This window comes from Morone saxatilis, unplaced genomic scaffold (assembly GCF_004916995.1).
Source record: "Morone saxatilis isolate NCDOM2014 unplaced genomic scaffold, NCSU_SB_2.0 Contig7, whole genome shotgun sequence".
NCBI classification, from domain to species: Eukaryota; Metazoa; Chordata; class Actinopteri; family Moronidae; genus Morone; species Morone saxatilis.
The window spans coordinates 10,202,700-10,228,439 of NW_023340246.1; the positions used below are offsets into that span (position 1 = coordinate 10,202,700).

The 25,740-nt window shown below is 40.0% G+C and overlaps 2 protein-coding genes across 3 annotated transcripts in view; both read left to right on the forward strand.

Moving 5' to 3' along the window:
• hbs1l (HBS1-like translational GTPase) overlaps positions 1–6,560 on the forward strand; it is a 19,351-nt gene extending 12,791 nt beyond the window's left edge. The window contains exons 9-18 of one of the 2 annotated variants that reach the window (XM_035678299.1): positions 1,271–1,417; positions 1,903–1,977; positions 2,331–2,448; positions 3,533–3,601; positions 3,773–3,877; positions 4,444–4,534; positions 4,646–4,754; positions 4,926–5,026; positions 5,153–5,297; positions 5,549–6,560. In XM_035678299.1, the coding sequence (XP_035534192.1) occupies positions 1,271–1,417; positions 1,903–1,977; positions 2,331–2,448; positions 3,533–3,601; positions 3,773–3,877; positions 4,444–4,534; positions 4,646–4,754; positions 4,926–5,026; positions 5,153–5,297; positions 5,549–5,560 (972 nt within the window). In that variant the 3' untranslated portion in view covers positions 5,561–6,560. Of the gene's footprint in view, positions 1–1,270; positions 1,418–1,902; positions 1,978–2,330; positions 2,449–3,532; positions 3,602–3,772; positions 3,878–4,443; positions 4,535–4,645; positions 4,755–4,925; positions 5,027–5,152; positions 5,307–5,548 lie in introns of those variants that run through there. The other variant, XM_035678301.1, reaches the window with a different exon arrangement.
• Positions 6,561–8,685: 2,125 nt separating this feature from the next.
• aldh8a1 (aldehyde dehydrogenase 8 family, member A1) lies at positions 8,686–13,800 on the forward strand. Its single transcript, XM_035678303.1, has 7 exons — positions 8,686–8,954; positions 9,859–10,006; positions 10,837–10,992; positions 11,077–11,226; positions 11,403–11,659; positions 12,855–13,016; positions 13,113–13,800. The coding sequence occupies exons 1-7, from the start codon at positions 8,820–8,822 to the stop codon at positions 13,563–13,565; spliced, it is 1,461 nt and encodes a 486-aa protein (XP_035534196.1). The 5' UTR covers positions 8,686–8,819; the 3' UTR covers positions 13,566–13,800.
• Positions 13,801–25,740: the final 11,940 nt, after the last annotated feature.

Sequence of the window (25,740 nt, forward strand, 5' to 3'; positions counted from 1 at the left end):
GTGTGTGTGTGAGAGTGTATGTTTAAAAGTACTACAGTGGTGCAAGATCAGCTCATTCTGCTTACATAAATAATCTTTTTATTTAGCATTTATTTTTCTTTTTGAGTAGAGAGCCATCTTGGAGATTAAAGTGTTTGCAATACATCCAAAAATAGACCTGAGAAGAACAGGATGCAGATGAGTAGATAAAAGAAAATATAAATAAAATGAAATTAGAAAATTCTGAAAGTACTTCAGTACATTGATGCAAAAATCCAATACTGCTACAAAGCAGATCTGCTTTGATATGCAACATTGCTAATACACACAGAGAAAGGGGGTAGCTACCACCGTGTAAAGTAAATACATTGTTATATTTTGCAGCTCTAATGTATAATTGTGATTAGCATTGATTTTTGTGCCTCCCACGTCTACAATTAGTACACAAAAATATTCTTTAATGTTCTGAATATATCAGTTCGCTAGATTTATGGCTTCACTTTTTAACATGATCATAGTTGATCCTCACGATGAAACTAAGCAACTTTATAACTTTGCAAACCTCCGCTTGATGAAAATGGTTCTTTCACTCCTGCAGTATACCCTCCGCTTGCCACACCCGTCAGCATGATTGAAATAACTCTCGTGGTTTTGGGTGTTGGTGTCACAAGGTGTTTTTGCAGGCTTGGGTGTGCTTGTCTGTCTCTGTTTTGAGACACTAATGTAATTTCTCTTTTTACCAAATGACTGTCCTCACGTTCAGCCTCATCATGTAGTGACTAAGGGGTTTCTGTTGCAAGCAAACGAAGGCATCAGTCTGTACTCTGAGGCTCAACATCGTATTTCTCAGTCTGTGATTATCTCCGAGAAAGCATGTGTTTCATCAATTAAAAAAAAGAAACCAATCCCAATATTGCTTCATTTCAGCTTGTATGATCTGTTTTACCCTAACACATACTTTTTTATAAGTTACAAATATTTGTCATAGATGAGAAAGAAATGAGTTCACCTATTGTCTCCATCTAGATTGAGTGTATTCATTTTATTAGGTAATTTATGTTCTTCCATATATTAGCCTCTGTGCGGGACCTGCACACAAGACAAAGTTTCTAATTTGATGGTTTGGTAGGACTTGAAATGCTTTCTGACATTGCAGACACTCTACTCTTGAGCCTCAGAATGTGTTAAAACACTGGAAATCAGCTGCTAAATTACCCGCTGAGCTGAGTTCACGTCTGCCTCAGCAGAATCACACGCATGTGGTTCTTATCCCCCTCGGTTGTCTCTTCAGGCCGACGTGGCGGTGCTTGTGGTGGACGCCAGTCGTGGAGAGTTCGAGGCAGGCTTCGAAGCGGGTGGTCAGACCAGAGAGCATGCCCTGTTGGTGCGTTCACTTGGTGTCACCCAGCTGGCTGTAGCTGTCAACAAGATGGACCAGGTCAGACCTGCTACACATTAATGAAACGTTAGAGATTTACAACATGATTTGACTGTTACATTATAATACAATCTGTTCTTTTTTAGAAAAATCAAGATATTTGTTCTGGTGAACTATATAAAAAAATGAAAGCAATGAACCTTAAAACATGAAGGTTTACTGAATCAGGGAGCCATTTGTCCTTTAACTGTACTCCTGCAGATATGATCCAAGTTACACAAAACACAGTTAAGCAAAAGCACATATATATTCTGTAATATGGTTCATTTCACAGATTATGGCCCCTTTTGTTGGTTTACAGATTTTAAAGACCTTTAAATGTTTCTGTCTTAAGAGACGAAGGCTTTAGAGAACTGTGTGTGTGATTGTGATTTTGTTTCCTACAATCACTGGCATTTTGCTGACACATTTCCATTTCAAATCTGTGCTGAAGGGGAAATTTTCTGTCTCTGTATTTTTCCTTTTTATGTGTGTATACAAATCAGGTGAACTGGCAACAAGAGCGTTTTCAAGATATCACTTCCAAACTTGGCCATTTTCTCAAGCAGGCAGGTTTCAAGGTGAGTTTGCACTAAGCTTCTCAACATCTTTTCTTTTTTTTTTTTAACTTTTTATTTGTGCCATACATTTCATACATTCTATCAATTAGTAAATAAGCATCTCTGCATATGACAGTACCCATGCAAATTGGGACAGCCCCATAATATATGTGCGAGGTCTCCTCAGAGGCCACAACCCTGACCCCAGAAGATTTTCCATATTTAGCCATTATGACTGGGGTTTACCACTTAACTTATTAAAAGATATTAACCTCTTTATCAGTATCAGTATATGAACTTTTATATATTTAGCTAAGAAGAAGTATCTTCTAGCTTTTCTTTTTGTTTGATTTAGATTTAATTTGTTTTTCCAGGAGTCTGATGTTTTCTACATCCCTACCAGCGGCCTGTCAGGAGAGAACCTCACCACCAGGAGTTCAGTGTCACAACTTACCTCTTGGTATTCTGGTCGCAGCCTGCTTGAGCAGATTGGTAATGCACACTGGTTCATGCTGCCTTTTTTCATCCTGGATCTCTTGCAGATGTGTGAACGAACAGTTGTCATTTTTAGGTTTTTGTGCAAGTTGATTGGACTGCATCTGTTTTAGTCTAAAACTTTTAGTGAATATTAAAAAGCTTCTTTAACTTGAAAGATAAAAAGCAACCATGGAAAGAAATAATACTAGTGAAAAACTTAACCGTCTTTATGTTTGAGGCCTGAAAAAGGAAAAAAAACCACCATGATATATCACTCACTCTTCTTTCAGTGGTTTTAAATTGACACTACAAGTCTTCCAAAGTATCAAATGTGTTGAGAAATGGCTTGTACTTGCCTCAGTCAGAATCACAGTTGTGTCTTTGAATTCACTCAGTTTCCGTGGTGACAAGCTTGCACTGTGACAATGTGCATAAATAAAGTCCTTTGTAAGCCACTTTCTTTGCTCTCCATTGGTATGCTCAATATGTTCCAGTCATAGATGTTCTAAGATAAATGCACTGCTTCCCTGTTGTGCTCTGTGCTTTTGCCCTGTTTGATGCTCAAAGCTGCACAGGAAGTAACATATTTATCCATATAGCTAAAACGGTAGCCTAAGCAATAAACAAAGCATAAGTGTGGAACATTTTTAAGCCGTTTCTACGAATGCTACAGTGCTTTTTTTTCAGCTCTAAATACAAGTACTTATCACTATTGGAAACCATTGTAACAGACTGAATTCAAGCTGACTGCAGCCATGAAGCTTTTTACAGCCACCTGTAAAGCCTACAGGGAGTGAATGTTTGATACTCAAAGCACAGTTTTTGAGTGAAATATTACTTCCCAGTGACTCACCAAAGTACTTATTTATGAACTTTAGCCTTTTGTGCAACATGTACTTATTGTACATCATTGTGACAGTCATACAGTTGCTGATCATCCAGACTAATGGCCAGTAAGGAGATTTATTTACTTGGTATTTATCCAGTACCAGAGAAAATGATTCACCGCCACTGGTCATCATGATCATCAGACTTTCCGTTTTTTTACTGATTTCTTCCTCTTTTTTTTCTTCTTCTGTACTTTTCCTTTCTTCTACAGATGCCTTCAAAGCCCCTCAGAGGTCTGTAGACAAACCTTTCAGACTGTGCGTCTCAGATGTGTTCAAAGGTAAAAGTCACTTAAGGATGCCACAGTACCTCACCTGTGAGGGCACATGCACCATGTACTGAGGCTGAGGCCTTACCGCAGTGGCCCTGGTTCAATTCCAGCCTGCAGCTGCATTTCTCTTTTTTTCTTTTAAATGTAAGATATTGCTGATATTGCATTTTCTCTTCCCAGACCAGGGTTCAGGCTTCTGTGTAACAGGGAAGATTGAGGCCGGGTATATTCAGACTGGAGACAGGATACTGGCTATGCCTCCCAATGAAACCTGCAATGTCAAAGGTATGCACTGGTGTGTCATTGTTGCTAGTCTGGCATGGTGACTGACTTTCCACTTTTCACTGTCACAAGTCTTATAGATAACAGTGAGAAAATTATTATTCAGTTTAAAGTCTCATCAAATCATGAAGCCTGTGCCTCTGAACCTGCCTCTGTTCATGCCAGAGATAGCTGCTAATATGCTAACAAGGCTCACTCAAACACCCACGACATGGGTGGAACTACCTCAGAAAACATTTGTTTCAGCATCCAGACGTCACATTACTATAACTGGAAGGATATATAGTGTATGCACTTTTTTGATATCATCCTTCCCTCTATTCTGTGTATAATGTCTCACTGTTGCCATTACTTGTAGTTATACCTGCACTATATAGTTTGCCTACTGTATCTGCTGCACATGTTTACTACTGCACAGATCTTGCAGGTCAGAATGCCAGCTTCAAGCATAGCTGCATCTGAGGCCGCCTTTTTGTCATCTCTGAATGTGGATGACAGTTGAATAAGTGGTGACAAACACTGCCATCCTGTGGTAGTTGTGTGACTTACACTCTCTGTCTCCACCACAGGTATAACCCTGCATGACGAGGCTTTGGACTGGGCTGCAGCAGGAGACCATGTCAGCCTGACAGTCACCGGCATGGACATCATCAAGATCAAGTAAACAAAAATCTGTTCATTATAACATTTAATATAAGCTGGTGATGCATGTTGTATAGGCTTGGATTGTGAACGTTTGGCTATATTTAGTGATATCTTGCTTCCTTCCAGCGTGGGCTGTGTGTTCTGTGATCCGAAGGAGCCTATTCGAGCCTGTACTCGATTCAGAGCCCGAATCCTTCTCTTCAATATCGAGGTCCCCATCACGCAGGGATTCCCAGTAAGTGCAAGCAAACACACTGTACACTCTCACACAGTTAAACAATTTTTTGTTAATGGTGCTTGTGTGCTGGTTGTACAGACTTGTACAAACTCTGTTTCTGTTCTATTATATGTGCATGTTTGTTCATTGTGTGTGTGTGTGTGTGTGTGTGTGTGTGTGTGTTTGTAGGTATTGCTGCATTACCAAACAGTCAGTGAGCCGGCCACCATTAGGAAACTGATAAGCGTTCTACACAAGAGCAGCGGTGAGGTCCTCAAGAAAAAACCAAAGTGAGTGCTGGGGCGAGGCCTTGTATTACATTTTATATTGTGAATATAAGTACTCATAAGAACTGAAACATAGAAATCCACCTGGGTATGTTATCATTACTCCTTCTGTGTTTCCTTCCTGTTAAGGTGTTTGAGTAAGGGTATGAATGCCATCGTGGAGATCCAGACCCAGAGGCCGGTGCCATTAGAACTGTACAAGGACTACAAGGAACTGGGCCGCTTCATGCTGCGATATGTGGGCTCCACCATTGCTGCGGGGGTTGTCACTGAGGTAAAGTAAAAACCAAGAAATAGATTGTATAATTGCTTAGAAGTGGCTTGATGTTTTAAACTACTATCCTGTTCTTGAGGTGTATACTTTACCTTTACCTTTCTACTCTATATAACTTCTCAGTTTTTAAGCCTTTGTGAAGTAAATAATTAAGATTGTTTGGCATGTTCAATCCTATGGAGGAAGTTCTGTTTCTCCCTCTTTGATAAAGCATCCTTAGTCATTTTCCTTCTGACTTTTCCTCACTGCAGATCATAAAATGAAGAGCACATGGACACAGAGCCAGCCAGGCTTGCTCTGGAGACTGCATGCAGCCAGAGACGAAGTGCAATTCCTCAAGAGACTCAGAGCGTCACATTCATTCATCCATCCATCCATCCATCCATCTTTCTATCCAGCACAGCAGCTGCTACACCTGACAGCTCTGATCAACACTAACTTAACTGCACAGAAATCCAACCATGTGAGGCAGGATGCTGAGCGTCCTTCAAACAGGCACATTACCCAACTACCCCTACTACACACATCCTGTCTGACCCTTCGTCAGTTAGTAAAACCCTGTTGCTCTCAACTCACCATTTGCTAAAGCCAAATCAATAACATAGACAATCCTAACACGCTGAGATTTCCACAGTGATTAATTTCACTGTACTCTCATTGAAGGAGCTACGGATTATTTATCTTGGCTGAAAAAGAAAGAATCCTGGTGGAGCAACCAGTGCAGATAGTTTAACTGGAGCTGTTAATATAAAACCATTTGCTTTTTGCTGTTAACATATGGCTGGGATTTACTAACATTTTCCATAATAAGGCTGTCTTATTCAAAACCGCTGACCTGAAATTACAAAATTTTAAATTTAGACAGAAACGAAAGAATGCACGAGTTAAAGGCAAAACCTTTTATAGTGTTTTATTTTTACTTTAAGAATGTTTGCATCTCAGATTACATAGCTAAGGGGGCAAGGTCCACTCTAACCAGGGTAGAGTAGTTTGTGAACAAAAAAGGGAAGCTCAAATGTTAAAAACGCCTCCCTCTGGATAAAGAGACAGAATTCTCGTTTATGTTAACAAATGATACTTGAAATGCTTCTACAGTAAAGCACCGGAATTTGTTTGAAGTGCCGATCTGTGTTTATTTTTTTTCTATCAAAGACTCAGCTAAGTGGAGGAGCTGTGTTTCTGTTTCTCCATGTGTAAATTCTGACATGTTGGTTGAAGATGGTGTGAAGGAAGATGGCACAAAAATGAACATGACATCAGCAACATGTGGTTTGAGTTTTGATTTCAGCGACTTTGAAGTGTCCCTTTCTGTCCAACTAAAAAGAAAACTTTTAAAGCTTTGTGACAAGTTTATGGTAATACAGTCTGAAAATTAGCATCTAGCAGGCCAGCAAACACTGTGCTTTTGTATCTATCAAAATACATACAAGTAAGTAGGAAGTGAAAATGTAGAGGTGATCATTTCCCGTCATGTTTGACAGTGACACAGCTGGGGTTGTTCCCGTTGGAGTGGAAAGCACCACAAAACACACATCTCACTAATGCCGCCACTGAGTGTGACTTTGCACAGTTAAAAAAGGCTTACTACACTTGAAGTAAACTTCTTTTTCAGTTTCTACCTGCGGACGCCAAGGTCATGCATGCGAAATTGCGGTGGGCAAAGTTGCTCAGCACTTCCAGTTATACACGTTTTTTTTCCGGAATTGTTGAGATGGCGGAAAGACAAGGAACAAGTGTTGTGAGAAAGAACAAAACATCAGAGGAGTTCGGAATTTAATTAACGAATAGTCAATGGAAAGAGTGAAAGGAATTAAATCCTAAGACAAACACTTTTTTGCCTTTTATTTTATCTGTGCAGCTTAAAGGCGTTACCATCTTTTTCCAGAGTGACAGAGAAAGAACTGCAGTCAATCAAATATGCTTTTATATTTTCCATTATAAATAAATTAAATGAAGACATGTTATAAATCCAAAATAAACTCTGTGGAGCTTACTTTAAGCTTTGTTGAAGAATTATATTGATTTTTATTTCGATTATGAATCGTGAGAAAATGAGGGTGCCCCGCCTGTCTGCAAAAGCCCTACACTCACCAAAACAGAACTGTGACACCCTGTGGGGAGGACGGTACACACATTAAAAGAACAAAATAGTGGTAAATTGAAGTAAAAGAACGAATTACAATGCAAACGGTGACAGATTGTGTGTTTGCATTTGTGAAGGTTTCCGGGTTAGATCTTCGATAACGTTTCGGTGTGACAAAGGTTAGGATTTTTGTATCTGAGAAACAGTCAGTTCCTGCATACAAACACAGGAAGGTAATTGTGCATGAAAGCTGTCCAAAGGTTAGTTGTGAAAAACAAACTGTGTGCAACACGATACAGTAACCCTGCAATATATACTAACTTGATTCTCTCCTCTTTGATCAATCAATTAAAGGTGCATACTGCTAATTGTTATTCATTCAACTTAATGACTCACTGCTCTAGTTGCTGCCTGAGCTGTCATAGCGTCAGTCACAAACATTGAAAAATTATATGTAACGTGACGGGGGCAAAGGTCGGAAAAATCTTGCCAAGTCATTTTAGACCCAAGAAACAGAACAGTGGGATCAAATATACACTGACTCGCACACGCTTTACACATTTCCATGTTGGTCATTGTTACTGTTAGTCAGAAGCCTCATAAAGAGGACTTGCCACCACACACACACACATACAAGTCTGTAGGTCCCCCAGCCACCACAGATGGCAGCGTTCAGTAACATGCAATTTCTACAGTCATTTACATGAAGATGAACACATGCATTCAAGTGTTCTGCCACAGAAATACAAAAAAATCCTGCAGTCAAATATGTGTCAGTCATCTTGGACAAAGTACAAAGCCTGAAAGTGTTTTGGACTACAGACCCCTGACCTCTGAGGAATTTAGAAGAGCTAAGAGGAGGACGATGATGAGAACTGTTGATGCTTCAAGTCTAGTGTCCCATACTTTGATGATGAATCGCTTTCTCTGTAAATGGATGAGTAATGCTGTGGCTTAATCACCTGAATCTGCCTTCCTGAATCATCACTTACTAAAACTGACACACGGTTGTGTACTAAAGGCACCACAAGCATCTAAACATGTCTCCAGGACAACAGTATGTAGATTACTTTTGCACTGTCATGATCTAAATGTGGTTTTGAATGAAGGTCTATTACTTGCAGTGGTGTTTTTAAAGGGTGGAACTTAAAGTGGTAAAAATGAACCTTATTCTTTCATACAACTGCTTTATAAAGCTTCATTTATATTTTCAATTAGCACGTGCTATAGTTATAAGAACTTTGATTACAAACAACCAGTGCTGTGACCTTATTGGCTCCAGTCACCATACTGTGTTTTATTGTGAAATGTGGGAGGATCAGTGAAGGCCACGTTATCTTGACTTTGCAGTTTGATTAACACCACTGGAGACAGCGCCTGCAGCAGCCTTCTGTCGTTTTCACTGTGTCGTATTGGTTTGGTAGCATCGGTTGACAACCATGTCGAAGACCTCATACCTGGTTTTGGAGAACTTCATCGGAGGGAAGTTCGTGCCTTGTCAGAGTCACATTGACTCCTACGACCCGTCCACCGGAGAGGTCTACTGCAAAGTACCTGACAGCGGCGAGGAGGAGGTGGGACATCCACAATTACAATATGGTTATTATTACATTGCACTATGCATTTGGTATTTTCTCTGCACAGACATAATTAGTATTGAGAGTGAATGCAAGTGCATTGACCTTATAGGGCAGGTTGATTTTCTTTTCTGCAAAAACCCTGCTACAGTACATTTGTGAAGCTGTGATGTTGACATTTTGTTGAGGTTTTCACACCAGTGTAGCACAAATGTAAGGAAGTATTTGTAGGGCTTGAATGGGTCAGATGTATTATTCCTTTTTTTTCAGTGCATTTGACCTGTGTTTGACAAATGTTGGAATTTTTGAGACCTTTTTAAAATCTGATGTCTCAATTCAACTCAATTTCATAATTTGTACAAAAGGGTAGCCTTTATTGCAGGGGTATCGTGCTGGATTGCATTTCATTATAAGAGCTGTTAGTGTATTTAAACCAGATTTTACTTGCACTGAGCTCATGGTCACAGAGGTACTTTGCTCTTTACTGAGTCAACAGTCACGTAATCATTAAACATATCACATGTCAATTATAAACTTTAGTTTTTTGTGCTTAACAGTGGTGAGATTGATCATTTATTACTTATTGTTCTTGTAGTATTTTGTGAAATCAAAATTTCCAGCCATTATAAAAGTGTACACACAGACAATATACAATGTACTTCTGCACCTCTGTGCACAGCTTGTGGCCTCGGTGTGGACATGATGTGAGTTTAAGTTTAAGACTGTTTTTTTCTTCCTAAAGTTTTAATCTGAAGGATTTTTAGAAGCTATAAAATGTGAAGGAATCCAGTATTTCACAAGAAATATAGATAACATGTCATTTTATGTAAAATAAATAATAAACCGCTGATGTAGTGTAAGTATCGCCAATATGCTAATCTCTGAGCTTTACTGCCTGCAGGTGGAGGCAGCGGTGGCAGCTGCTAAAGACGCCTTCCCTGGTTGGTCTGACCGCAGCCCGGAGCAGCGAGCACAGGTCCTCAACAAGCTGGCCGACCTGTTGGAAGCCCACCTGGAGGAGTTTGTCCAAGCAGAGTCCAAAGACCAAGGTGTCTTACACTGTTTAATATCAGACTGTTGTATCAACCCTCTCCCAAGAGTCTGTCAGGTTATCAGTGGGTCAGTGGGTCAGGATTTATTTTTAGTAGTAACAAGGGGCTGCTGGCTTCAAAAGTGCAGGGCAGAGCCAACAATATACTGATCATTTTTATTTATTTTTTGGCTTGTACCAGATGTACCAGTAGTTGTAATTACAAATGATGCCAGATGAAATAGGGTGCTGGCATGGGGTCACTAAAACCACAAGATCATGAAAGTACTACTAAGTACTCTATGTATTAAATTATGTTTATATATATTGTGCACTAAGCTGACAATTGTCCTGAGAGTGGCTCTAAAAGAAAGCTAAAATAAACAGGGATCACGCCCTGTGAATGCTCAAGTAAATTTCATGGCAATTTTGATATTTCTAATGCACAGTACAGATAAAAAGTTTTGCAGCACGCAAGAGATCAGCAGGTCATGAAAAACATTAGGATTTCTATTCTATTTCTGAGACCGCCATCATTCACAGCGTTTATGGAAATCCTGCCATTTGATTTTTGGGATATTTTGTCACAAACAGAAAGTGTGGGTGAAAGGGACATTTTGACCTGATAATATTGCTAGAGGAAAGTTAATATGAGTATTTGATTAGTGTTTCAACACACAAAATGTGTTGCATGGTTAATCTGTTATCTTGGTGTTTTTGTAGAACTAATGCATATTTAAACAGAATGCCCATAACCTAAATAAAAACACAAACACAGTACATCAGTAAATCAGTGATGTATCATTCTCTGCTCTTTATCGCTTCTCCGTCTTTGGTGTAACATTACAGGTAAAACGGTTACATTTGCACGGACTGTGGACATTCCCCGATCGGTGCACAACTTCCGCTTCTTTGCGTCTTCGGTGCAGCACCACACCACAGACTGCAGCCAGATGGACCACATGGGCTGCCTGAACTACACCATCCGCTGCCCTGTGGGAGTGGGTGAGAGCTCAGTGTTTGCATTAAAACCTGTAAAGATTATATTTGTGCTTTCTGTATTTTTAAATTGTGTTGTTGTCTTTGTAGCCGGTCTGATCAGCCCATGGAATCTCCCCTTGTACCTGCTTACCTGGAAGATTGCACCTGCAATCGCTACAGGCAACACAGTGGTAGCAAAACCCAGTGAGATGACCTCCGTGACCGCCTGGATGATGTGCAAGCTGATGCAGCAGGCCGGTAGGACTACAGCACCCACAATGCAATAACAATCCGCTTCTCTAATTCTCTCATGAATCATTACACATAGACATGATTCTTCACTTTAAAGTATTTCTATTAAAACATTTTTACCTGTATTAAACATGAGTAATAAGAAACAAATGATGGATACATAAAACTGTTTACCTCTGCAGGGGTTCCTCCGGGAGTAGTCAACATTGTATTTGGCACTGGCCCGAGAGCAGGAAACGCGCTCGTTGGCCATCCTGATGTCCCGTTGATCTCCTTCACTGGCTCCACGCCAACTGCCCGGCACATCACAGAGCGGAGCGCCCCCTACTGTAAGAAGCTCTCACTGGAGCTGGGAGGTAAAAACCCTGCCCTTATTTTTGCTGATGCAGACCTGGACCAATGCATCGAGACCACTGTTCGCTCCAGCTTCTCCAATCAGGTAGGCAGAGAGTTTTAGTGAATCTTTTAAGAGACTATTTAGGATTAAGAAGATAAAGAATTTTATAGTTGTTTTTTTTATTTTACATGCTCTTGTAAGGGTTATTATCAAAGCTGGCAGGAGGGCTTACCAGGGACCCCAAAACCTCCAAGATTATTGTGGGTGAAATGTTTTGTGCTAATTTTATAGACATTTGTTTTTGGCAATACGATCCATAAAGCACATATCAACTCAGAGTAAAATAATTTGTTAAAAAAGATCCAAGATCCATTTAATAGCTTTTTCAGTATTTTTCAGCCACATGCATCTCATGGTCAGTTGTAGTTGTCAGTTGGAATTTGTCAGTTAAAAGCTAGCAAATGGGCCTTGAGTCAAGATTTTTTCTTGTCAAAACACATATCAACTGAAATGTGAAAGGAATAGTTTATTTACAATAGTATTTTGGGAAATACACTTAGTTAGATAGGAATATTTCTACCACTCTCATACTCTGTACTGTAAATATGAAACTGCTGTGGGCAGTCAGTCAGCTTAGCCTAGCTTAGCTTTTGTACAGTTTTAACACACAATAACATGTTCATATGTGAGCTTTAGAGGGGCTAATAGGCAGTTACCTTTGGACAGAGCTAGGATAGCAGTTTTCTCTTATTTCTAGTCTTTATGTTACGCTAACCAGCTGCTGGCTGTAGCTTCATATTTAACTGTGAGTAAAAGAGCAGATAGGCATATTTCCCAATATGTCAGTCTTTTCCATCAAGGGTGCGACCTACTTAATTTCCTCATCTTGAAACCGTCCCCTTAAGATAGTTCATGTGTCAAAAGAAAACTTTAGAATAACTTAATTTCAGTTTTGGACTGCATATGGGCTTATACTTTCCCAGGGGCCCTCCAGCAGGTTAATCCTATCTGTGTTTTAATCTTTAAAGCTCTTGTATATTTGTTTTTGCCAGAGCTGCAAAAGTAAAGATTAGCTTTATTCCTTTTCTTATTGTTAATGTCAATAAAATGCATGCTGTTATCTGTGTGAACAGAGCTGTTATGTCTGCATGTGATGAGGATGCAGTGACATGATTTACCCATGTGGGGGAGATCACGGCCCATATTTTGTTGTAGGTAGCCGCATGAAAACAGTGTTCAGAACAGTCAGTGCTTCAAACAAAACCCTCCAACTTCCCCCCTTCCTTCCATTTCTCAGGGAGAAATCTGCTTGTGCACCAGTAGGATTTATGTCGAGAGGAGTATTTACTCTCAGTTCCTGGAAAGGTTTGTGGCTGCAGCTAAGAAGTGGAAGACGGGTGTGCCCTCTGACCCCAGCAACAACAACGGAGCACTCATCAGCAAAGAGCACCTGGAGAAGGTGATGAAATAAAGTGTCAAATTATGTGAAAGACCATTTGAAAACAAGTTCTTTACAATACCTTAAGTTGAAATCCCTCTTTGTCTTGATCCCCAGGTCCGAAGCTTCGTAGCACTCGCCAAATCTGAAGGCGGTGTCATCCACTGCGGTGAGGGTGTTGACCAGCTGAGCCTCCCTGAGCGCAATGCCAACGGCTACTTTATGCCCGTCACCGTCATCTCAGGCATATCTGACAGCTCCCGCGTCATGCAGGAGGAGATCTTCGGCCCTGTCACATGTGTCAGCCCCTTTGACACAGAGGATGAGGCTGTTTCCAAGGGTAACGGCGTGCGTTATGGTCTGGGTGCCACCGTGTGGTCCCGGGATGTGGGCAAGGTTCACCGGGTGGCAAAGCGGTTACAGGCGGGTCTGGTGTGGACCAACTGCTGGCTGGTGAGAGATCTGAACCTGCCGTTTGGAGGGATGAAGAACTCTGGTGTGGGGAGGGAGGGAGGGAAAGATTCCTACCACTTTTTTACTGAGGTGAAGAGTGTCACGATCAAACACTAAGAGAGGAAAGGAAGAGGGCAGCAGTGGCAAGTCTTGATTGGTACAACATTTTCTGTTGGAAGCAGGTGCAGAAATATGGAGAAGGTTTTGCAGTCAGTCTTGACATTCACCATCCTCTGCTAGTCACTCTTTGGAATTTCAAACACAAATTTCTCCTCCCACCCTCTTGGATTACTGGAGCCTGTAATTAAGTTACATTTGTAGAATACAAAAGTCAGAGAAAGTCACAATGGAACAATACAGATGAATAAACAAGCAAAGATCCAATAGAAATGTCTATTGAAGAGGAAATCATTTTCAAATCAGTGTAATGTTCATACCTTTTTTATTCACTCCTTGCTAAATATTTTGTAGCACTATCATCTACTGTTGTGTTAAAATGCATTGGGTAGCATGTGTTAGGGCTTAAAATAACAAAAAGGTACAGACCAGACAAGGTAAACCAAGATAAGGCATAAGCTTATTTATTGGCCATTTCAAGAAAAGAAGTCAAGAGTACAATTTATGAAGTTAGGAACATCAACTTAATCCAACATCCTTTAAAGTTTAAACTCTAAAGTTCAGGATGTAGCATATTAATTCTGAAAAGAAGGAATACAAACACTGATAATACTTAATAAAAAAGTAAAAATGTTTCTCCTGAAGCAGATAAACACAAACACATGTATTGTGCCAAATTAAAACACCTTATATAAATGCCACATGTCATTGTGTTTTATGTCATTGTTGTCTGTGGAATGCAGTAGCTCTTGATAGTATCTATGCCCGAATTCTAAGTCAGTCACATGAAAGCAGGTCTGCAGACAGATGATCATTCATTTTGAAAAGGAAGTTTTATATCATTTTCTTTTATATCACACTTTGTACTTTTCATGTGTCATGGCGTTGTCGTTTATGGCTGCACATTTGGTCAAAGTCTGCTATTGTTTTTATGTCATGCAAACCTTACTGTATCTACTCAGAAATAACTGTTTTACATTGAGTTGTTTTTATGTCTTCTACCCAGGCATGTCCAAATATTATATTTCTTAAAATGACATATTATGTCGTGAAATACCTCAAACACCACATATGCCAACTGCATATCATAGGAGTTTATCATATGAAAAATGCCTCTTAAAAAAAAGGAAATTAAAGCTTAAAGCATATCCAAAAATTAAAAAATAATCGGTACCACAAAAGGGTGAATCTTTAAAAAGTAGGTAACTAAACTTAAGTGACTTGACATCCAGTACATTTAAAATAGAATCAATAAGTAATGATCAGTGTCTGTCTACAACCATCCTAAGCAGCTTGTTTCATTTTCTCTCGGTCACGTTTTTCCTGCACTTTTCAGCACACTACCCCTCCCCTCTTTGCACCTTATTAAACCTTATTATCTGTCTCCTCTCCTTGCTAAACATCTGATCATGACTTAATGCAGTGTGAGATGAGACTGATGTCTGCAGTGCATCATGCATGCAGATGAGCATGTTGCACTCGCCACCTGAACCCCCGTGCCAGTTTAGGAAAATAGGGAACATGAAGGACGCACCCTATCCCTTATACGAGTGTGTAAAATCACGTCCCCTTGGTGAGGAGTATGTGACATTTACCACAGAGCCAGTGTGTGTCCCACCCTCTATGTTTTGGCTAGGGAATGGGTATTGTGCTATGTCACGCTGCATGATTGCATACACACGCGCTCTTATGCCTTCCTAGAACATAGCGTGTGATGAAATGGATACCACCCAAGAGTCAGGTTAGGAGGTCTAAAGTGATATGCTTTGTTGCACCAGTACACACGCCCACAAAGTCATAATCTTACAAACGGAATAGGAACAAAGTAAGTCAGCAATTTTTTCATTTTCCGCCCTTTTTCCCATTTATCTTTCATCTCCCCCCTCTTGGATGTTTCATTGAGAAGGAAAAGGCCCATTGAAGCAGGTCTCGCCCAGCTGTACGTGACTTAGCGGACACTGCCTGTGGCTTCAGCCAAAGCAAGCAGTTAACTTTCACCTCACTTATCGGGCACAGGGAGAAAATGAAACTAGAGCATCACTCCATTTTAGATCCACAAGGAAACTGGAATGTCTAGCCAGTCGGAATATAAAAGATCTGTTTTCATGCTGGCTGCAGGGATGTGAGTGGCCTCCTACAGAGGGCCCTCTCATTGAATAGTATGTGAGGAGAGAACAGTCAGCCAACATCCGTTTTCTCTCTTCTTTGGGCCTTTTTCTGTGCTTTAATTATAAATATACACACAGGAACATTTGGGGTTTTTTTGGAAGCGGGTATGTGAATGTGTGTGTGAGAGATACAGATACAGAGAGAAATGAGAGAAGTCCAATCCCGACTTGATCTGGAATCATTATGTTTCCTTGTGTCCCAGATTCTGCAGATTGACAGCTTTGTTTACATGCATAAACCAACACAGCCTTGTCCGGTATGACATCTGATATTAGAGTTCAAATCGCAGGTTGTGTGCTTGGTCATTGAGTCATTGAAAATCAATGTCTTTTCTTGGTCTTATAAAAAACAAAGTAGAATATGTAACAGTAAAGACAAAAACAGCAAGCAGTGGTTTCCAGTCTTTTTTTGGCTTAGATTCTTTCTTTTTTTTTCTCCTTCTCTCTTTCTTTGAATGTCATGTGTCACGCACAGTAAGCTTGTTCTTTCACACAACCAGCCTCTCCTTCTCTCACCGTGCTCCCGTCTCTTAAGGCCTTCTGTCACATCTGGGTTCAGGGAATTTTCCACAGCGGGCGGCCTGGGTTTTGTGGTAGATAAGCCCTGAGATGAAGCTGAGTCCTGAGAAAATGCTGCAGTTCAAGCAGGTTAAGCAAACTCAGCCAAGAAACCCCATGTGTATATGTGGAGGGAGAGGAAGAGAGAAAGTTACTTGGCTACAGAAGGCCTAATGTTTGCAGCTGCATGTCAATCCCTGTTAGGTGCATATTTGCTCGTCTAAAAAGGTGATATGGCCGCTAAAGCTGGAGCTGCAAGGTAAAACTACCTAAAAAAAGTACACAATACTCACACTTTTCTAAAACAAATAATATTTTTAAGGAAGAAATGTGTCTTGTCTTTAATTTGATTGGAGAGATTGCATTGGTTGCAGCCGACTTGTTCAGCTGCGGTAGCCACCACCAACTTAAACTCACCCGTATCTGCCCATCCAAGTAGAAGTAGGCTACATGCTATCTATTCTCTATTTTTGCTTTGCTTTTGAGTTGTGATTTAATATCCTTAGTGACAAAAGGTTTTGTCATGCTAATGTAACATTTTGACTAACAGGCTAATCTGATACCGAACAAAATCACCACACAGTAGCTGCCAAAATGTGGTGGCCTAGATTCATTCTTCTCGACAAATTGAGTGAATGATGTGTTTACCCTGATTATACAATTACAGCATTATGCTTCACACCATCTGGACTGTTATATTGATATCACCAATAATGTAATAAAGAGCCAGTGTCTGATTTTACCTCTGGGCAGACATCCACAATGTACTTAACCATATTGTGTGAATATATCATGGAACACAGAGGATTTCTCCACTGAAACAGATATATGATACTGGGCTATATGTACTACTGTGCTTAATGATGAAATCAGGTCACTTTGTTATTTTTAGCACAGGTACTATCAGGACTATTTTTCAGCATTCGATAACTACACCGGCAGGTTTGACACGTTGTGAATGCCAAAGACTCATGGGAAGCTAGTTAAACGGAGGCTACAACTCAGAAAATAGGGCAGGACTTTGGCTCTTTTTACCTCCACGCTACAAACAATTAAAGAGGCAGTTATTTTCCTGTTGTGGTTGATCCTCCTCAGTCCTGCATATTCTGAGCCAAATTGTATCAGCGTAAACAAACAGAGTAAAGAGCAAAGGGATGATGATTTTGACAAAGACAAAGATCTGATGCAGACTGTTGTGAAGATAAAAATGTGTTTCTTATTATCTAACTATGACTATAGATCGCAAGCACACTTTTAGGCATTACAATTCAACTCCTCAGGCAGCAATGATTCATGCTTGAGTAAATAGTTCCTCTATCTTGAAGTGGTTCTGCACTTCGAGTATTTTGCCGTTGGGAATTCTCCACACCCATTTAGGAAGGCCTAGTTAGTATCTCATTCTCTCAATGCCATAATACAGGAACAAGTACAGGAAGCTCTGAAGAGATTAAACTGAGCTGTGATGTAGCTGGGGTTGTGTTATCCTGGTGGTTAAGTAAAAAAATACGCCTGTGCTCTTGCTACCATAAACGTCTTTGTCATCCTTAGGGTCCCTGAAAAACCGAATGGACCACTTAGGAGGGATGATGGTCCTTTCCACTGAGCATAGGCTAATTTCTAGAGCAGTCACCACACTGGCGCTGTTTCCACAAGACAAGTTTGCATAGTGCAACTAATGCAGACACAAGTGGACCAAAAAAAAGACTTGGGTCAACCACAGCAGAGCAAACAATATAGAGAAACCAGGTCAGCATGGAAACATTCAATGTTTACACGAAGGCATTTATTGATATAAAGCTCAGTCCGAACAACTAGAGCAGTCCATAAAAGAAGGAGAAGACTCGCAGGTTGGGGCAGAAAAAGCACATGCATGTCCTGTGAAGTAGTTGTACAAGTTTTTTTTGTAAACTGTGTCATAGCACAAACATGGCACAAATTAAAAAGACATAAACCTTAGTACTTACAGACAAAATATCCATAGAGGTGTAGGGTTTATATATTAGTGGGCGTGTTTGCGTGTGACAATGTGCAGGTATATGCAATATGTGAGAAAGGATGTTAAATATTTGTGGTATGTACATTGGTTGGAAGGCAAATATTGATTACCAACCAGCTGTTCTGGTTTCTCTATAGGGACCAAGGGATGTGACATTTTGAAGAACAAATTTCTAAGACTCATGTCAGAATTGTTCAGGTTGTCATATCAACCCCAACATGTTTGTGCAATGTTTGTTCATGAAAGATGCTCAAGGTAGGCAGCAGAGTGAGAGGTCACCAGTATTGTAGGCCGACGTGCCTGACGCTGACTCTTGGTTACCTAACAGCTCTCATCTGACACAGAGGGAACAAAACACTGAACATGTTGTCACATACGTACTGTAGGCCGGTACGCAGGTAATCACTCATCTGGAGTGGAACCACGTGAGTATGTGTGTGCTCCGTGTGGGATGATCTGCACTAGATTACTCATGTTCAACATTAGACAAGATGATGAATGTTTTATATAATCCCATGCCATGCCATTTCATATTATATTATATGTTGATACATGTTGTAACCTACACAGTATGATCTTTTTTTTTTGTTGGTGTTACAAAGATGGATGAATAGCTCAGATGAATGGTGGAGGCGGTGGAGCAAACACCCCCTTAATGCCCTTTAAAGCCTGACAAAATAGCCTCCACCTTTTTATGGGTACTGTCTTTGTTAGTTCAAATGTCTGTCGACTAGATATAAAAGAATATTATTCAGACTCTCTTTCATCCTGTCTATATTCAGTATTTTATCTTTGCATTTCAAATTTGGTTGAATCTGTTCAGTGCTAGGGCTGTGGCCCTGTGTGACTGCTTGGCCTGGATTTATTGAGCCTTAATTAAAGAGTTTGAATGGAAGCAGAATTGACCTTTAAGCTGACTATATTTGGTTCAGAGGTCTTTTCACTGTGAGTCACTTAATCTTCAACAGTGAATAGATACAAGATAAGAGTTGCCAGTTAATAAAGATAATGAGAAAAAAAAACTTTCTTTTACACTGATTTGTAGGTGTTCTGAGATTTAGTATTTAGTAAGTATGCTCACAAACAGCTTTGTAGCCCTGTAATGACTGCTTTATGTATTCTGTTTTATTATACTGCCCCAATTGGATAATTAGGCTGATTGATTAAATCCTATCTCTTAGTTTTTGGACACAAATATAGGTTTTTGTATATATGTATATATATATATATATACATATTCCAAAACTCTTTACTGGATAAAATAAAAATCCTAAAGTTTTACTGATGCAACCCAATTTAGCAAATCACTAGTTTTAATCTACTTACTGTAGGAAGATATTCAGAATCAGAATCAGAATCAGAAATACTTTAATAATCCCCCGTGGGGAAAGTATTACCACACCAACTTGTATTTAGCTAGTGCAAGTTATTCTGATCCAAACCAAAATTTGTCATTTCACACAAGGCAGCCACCACACACATACATTTTTTAACTAGGAAAGACATTTAGCCTTATGCCGTCTCAAGCTGGGCTTCTCTGCAGCATACCGATGAATACAGAATTCAAATTCTTTACAATAGTTTCTTTAAAAATATACCTCATGGCATTAGTGTCTCACTGGAAAAAGGCTCACAAAGCCTGATTTCATTTTCCACACAGAGGGGGAAGGATGACACCAAATCCTTCCCTGAACGGAGAAATAACGAAGCCAACATGTCATGGTGAAACAGTGTGTTGGGGCCTGTCGCCTCCAGCATGGCTGCCTCACAAAGGCCATCAGAGCTCCGCTGAGACTGCACAGAGCTGAGGCCTGTCTGTCAGTGTGTGGGTGGATATGTGTGTGCATAAGGGGGAGAGAGGGGAGAAAAAGAAAGACACATTAAGAGGGAGAGTTGCCTACTTAATGCTGACTGGTCAGTTTCAGCCTGTAGGACCAGATGGCCCAGTTTGGCCTCTGATTCCTCAGGCCATTGTCCAGGTAAGCATTTGTCTGCACACTCACACACACTCACGTACACACAAATATGCATGCATATACAGGAATAAATAAAACGAACCTCCAGGCCAATGTTTAAGTTTTCAATTCCTGCCTGAAAAACTTCCTTTCACTCACATTTCAGTTTAAGGCCTGAGCCTCTTCTTGGAGTCCTCCCACCTAAACTTGGAAAAATGGAAAAATGACAGTAAAAGAAACGGTGAAGGGAAAAGACAGGGACAGAATGAAAGAAACACACAGGAAGCTAAATATAGAGGTTGAGGGTTGTAACTGACAGAACAAGAAAAAAAAATCTATTTTTATTCCTTTTCATTAGCATTTAAGCTTCCTAAGTTGCTTATAACACACTATAATGTAGTTGTACACAGATAGAAAAGAGTTTAAGTTTCTGTTAATGTATTTGTCAACAATTATGACTTTGCCTATGAAACATCCATATAAACAAATATGGAAACAATTGTGTAAAATATCTGTAATCATATTTATTGATATTATATTCTATGATAATTAATACACAATATTATACACAAAAATATCCTCACAGTGTGTTATAACATATTTATTAACTGTTTACAAATGTACACATATTCACACTTGAGTTTAAAACTGTACTCATGAAGACGAGCTAAGCTCAGAGGGTTCATTCTAAAACAGCAGTTTAACTAAAGTTTTTAAGTAATTTATAGTTATTTATATCAGCCTTCACCTTCATCTGCTCTCTGTGTATATTCCTATCTCAGGTACACTAGGTGTTATCTGTTTTCCAGCCCTCCTCTTCCCCACCTCTCTTTTTTTTCATCCTAGCCTGTGAGTCATTTTACCCCACTCATCTTTTGTTTTTGAGGCTTGTTCACTTTCCTGCCATTTTATTGGTTAGCCAGTGACACACCACCTCTGGGAATACAGCCACAAAAGATCAAAAACGGCTATCTACACAAAGAGTGGCTGACCCTTCCTGGCACATGACAAGAAAGGCGCCATGTGACCTCTCCGTCTGTTTACATTTGCTTCCCGTCCACGACCAACAGTACACTCAGGGTCTGACAGCATTGACATGGGTGACAGAAGTAATAAACATATAGGAATTCCTAACATAACTCAAGTTTTTAGTTACCCAAGCTCGATATTATTGCTGCACATTATTGTCCATTCATCCATTCCTCACATGCATCTAATAGTGTATGCATACCATGACCTTAAATGTAGGACTTATCATTTCATAACACACTTAATATTTACCTATCAAATTAAAGCAAGGTCAATTCAGATGGGCGGCTCCTGGATTCAGCTCAATACTATCATTTCAGAAGTGCATTGACCCTTAACACACACAGACACACACACTCCTTGACGCCTCGTTAAAGCTTTTCGTGACAATATGCCCTTTGTCTCAGTGCATTTCCTGACTCAGTGTGGAGAGAAAGGGACGTTTTCCGGGGATTCTTCTGCTGCCTTGTCCATGAAACACATTATTACAAATACACACACATTCGTGCACAGCCTGTGAGTAAACACTCCCAGGGGGAAATAAAATGATTTGATTTAATTCACTAATTAGCAGTATGCCGTCATAAATGGGACTGCTTTGTAGGCGGACAATGGGCCTGTTGGTGTCCCATGCTTGTTGGCCGGAGTGTAAGTTCTGATATTATCAAAGCTGGTTTTCCTTTTACGTAAAGCATCCCACCAGTCGTCTACTCATAGGAAATTTGGTTTGGTAAACCCAAAACAGTATTCTGTGAATACAAAACTCTATAAAGACTATTTATTGGGACAACATTTTTACTTCTTTCCCAGAGTCCAAACAAATGCACATTCATGCATTTGTTTGCTTTGTAGTGATCTTATTTTAGCTTACAGCTAAATTCATACTCACTCTGTGCGATCAAGTACCACTTTCTCACAAGGGGAACCACTGGTAAAACTAGAAAGATGGATGGTTGATGTCACTAAACTACAAGTTGTAATTCACTTATATAGCCTGTTAAATCTCTAATTTTATCGTAAAGTATGGCTTTTCCTGAAGGGACCCCCTTTCTATCAGACTGACATATTTTTATGGCTATTTCATATTTTATTTAATGCGTTACAATAACAGTATAATAACAGTTAAATTAATGCCTATAGCGAAAGAGAAAAAACTGAAGGAAGTTTGTGTAAAATGAGAGACTTGGATACATTTCAAGCTGATTATTAACAACCAGCAAGGAGACAGAACATTTAGTTCATTTATTTCAACATAGTATACCATCACACAAGCCTCGTAGTTCAAAACACAGAATAAATAACTTCCAACTTCACAAATACAAATATTTGCGGACTTATCTATGACAGATGAAACTCGCTCCTCTCCCTCCACGCCTCTCCTGTCCCTGAACCCACTGTGTCTAGTCCTGGTTGGAGCCGCTGTAAATCTTCTGGCCTCCAGGCTGTGTTCGCTTCCGGCCGTGGTTACTGGGAGGCTGCCGTATGATGGCCGCAAGCCCCACTCTGGCTATGCTGCTCATTCCGGCCCCATTTACCCATCCTCCGCCTGGCCTGGCAGTGTGCTTGTGGTGTAAGCAATGCTCCGTGGCACTTTGAGCTTGCAGTCCAGGTACAGTCAGCTAATAGCACCCCTAACTAGCTAGTGACAGCATCTTGTACATTTAGCACATGCAGTAACGCAGTGCTATAAGAGAAAAAGGGCCATTTTGCATGAATCCTCTTCCTGGTGACAAGGTGCAGCTCCTGTTTGACACTGTTTTTGTTTTTCTGCAAATATCTGACAAAAGAAAACTGCGTCGACCAAGACTCTTCTCGTCAACTAACAGTTTACTCAACTATAAGGGGAAAACCCTTGTCTGTATTATGTTTTTTTTAATCATCTAATAATCATAAATATGCACCTGGTGACAAGGATTTACGATCACATCATGAGGGAAACTTATTTATTTAGTTTTATTATTGTCTGGCAGACCTTATTTGTATGTTTTATAACACAGACTTCATCTCATCTCCTCTCCTCTTCCACTTCTCAGCTAATTGGAGGATTTGGCATTAAGTATTAAAGTGTGTGTGCATTGGTCCTCTGTGCTTGTGTGTATGTGTGTATGTATTGCGTAACCCTCTGTTTGAGAAGTGCTTGAAAAGGAAGCAGAGCACTTGTCCTAGGGTGCTGTCAGTCGTGCCACTGAAAGCAACTGTGGGATTAAATAAAGAGAAAACAGAGGTACGATCTAGGAGAGACACAGAAAGAAAGAGGGCTCAGTAGATGCACAGCAGGGCCTCACAACAACCGTAGGCTAGCCATCTATTGGCCCACTGGGATGCTGTGCTCAGGATACAAGACCAGCTGGGGAGATGAGTAGAGGAAGAGGAAGGCAGGGAGGGAGATGTGAAGTGTCAGAGGAGAGTGAGCTGAAGGCTTCTGAGAAAAGACTTATAAAAAAGGAAAAGAGGATGAGTAATAGATGTGAGTCAGAATCATTGTTTTCCAATAGTTCTCCACTGAAATCAATCTTGTCAGCAATGTCTTTTGTGACATTCAGAATGGTTGCTACAGAGCTCACAGGCCAACCAAAAGGAATTTGAAATTAAATAATATAATTGGATTGGTGTGTATTGGATTGGCTTCTTTATGGTAGCTACCTTGCAGTTTAAAAGGAGCTGCAAGGCTTTGATGTGATATTGGGCACCTGTAGTACAGTATTAGTGACATCCTTCATACTGAGGTTTCACATGATTGTTTCAAATCCAGGGAAATGAAACCTGTGTGTCATTTTACTGCTAGTGGTAGAGTAAGGATTATGTTGCCATTCAGTCAGCGGCCTGCTGCAAAAAATATTGGTCCAGAGTAGACCAATGTCCACACCTATAATGGCCATCATATAATGGACTCATGTCAATATAATTACATGACATTACATTTAAGCCCCATCTAAAGTCTTTGAGAATATATTGTTTGTTTTGTATAATGTTGGGTTTAACGAATATTTAAAGGGCCTGACATTTTCTCAATCAGCTTCTGACTATGAGCAATGGAGTCTGACATGAACTCAACATTTTCTTTTGAAAATGAGGACAATTCTAGTTGTTTCACATAAGAGATTTTTGTTTTTGTCTTTGCTTTTCTGATTGGTTTGAAGTGGGTGAGGCTCAGCTGGAAAAAATTGTTTCTGACCAATCACAGTTTAGCTTCAAACCACACAGACACAGTCCTGGTGAAGCAGATAAACTTGATAAGATGCTTTAACTTAGATTATTGCTTATTTTATAATGAATATTTAATGTTGCAGAGAAATACTCTGAATTTATTTTATTAATTTAAGTTTTCAGGAGTTTTAAATCTTGTTGATGCATTGGTTTAGTTTCGGGTTATTTTGTTGCATAACTTTTCAACATATAGGGTATCAGTAGCTTGCAGTACACGTAGAATCTGACAGTATAGCCAGTTAGGTTACATTAGCAACAGTAAATCAGCAGTGGCGATGTACTGAGCATTTCCCACTTCCATCCTACATTTCCATATTGCACAGTGTAATCAGTTTAAACACGGTCTCCTGCCTCTGAGGTTTGGTGCAGTGTAGTCATTCTGTACACATCCTTCCTGTGGGAGGTCAAGATGAACAAAGCTGTCTGTGTCTGATGGATTTTGTTCTCATTTCACTGTTGGTGCTGGTATGCCTAATGGTGAGATGTGTGTGTGTATGAGTGAGTGCATAAAAGTCAGAAAGGGCAGAGAAAGAAAAGGTCAAACTAGTCATTTGTTTGTGTTGACAAGAATTTTTGAGTGACTCTAAAAGTTGGTGAAAAAATACATGTTGTTTTACATCTGATTGAAGGCAGACATTCTTTAACCACCTTGCAGATTTTAGAAATGACCACCATGAATTAAAAAAAACAGAAAACACTCCACTTTAAAGCTTGAGTGGTAGCTCAGATGCAAACACATGCCACGAGATGTTTTTTTCCAAAGAGTGACCTGATGCAACAATGTAATGCTGTCAAATCACATCCTTAACCTGTTGCTTTGTGGTGTGTTTTCCACAGCTCATCCACCAACACTGACACAGCAATAAACATGTTTTTCACACAACGATTTCTAATCAATTGTCCCTCTTCCCTCGGACTGACCTGAGACTCCCCCTTATGCATCAGTTCTGATTGGCTGGGTTGCACAATAACAAAAACTTCACTGCATTTTCTTGTGCAATTACTGTAGAATGTTATGTTGTGTTATCTTGTGTTTCCCTGTGTGAAGTTGTCAGGGAAGGTCTCACTGGATGGATTTGATCTCTAAATAAAATGTACTTGTTTGGCTGGCAGTTTTTGTATATTTATAAGGCTGTTTAGGTGGACGTTAGAGTACACGTGTATCCCCATCAAGGCATACACCCCATGGATTATTAACCTGTCTCCACCTGTTGGTGTGTCGCATGGGAGTCAAAACACCCCTTAAACAAGCAAATATAAGA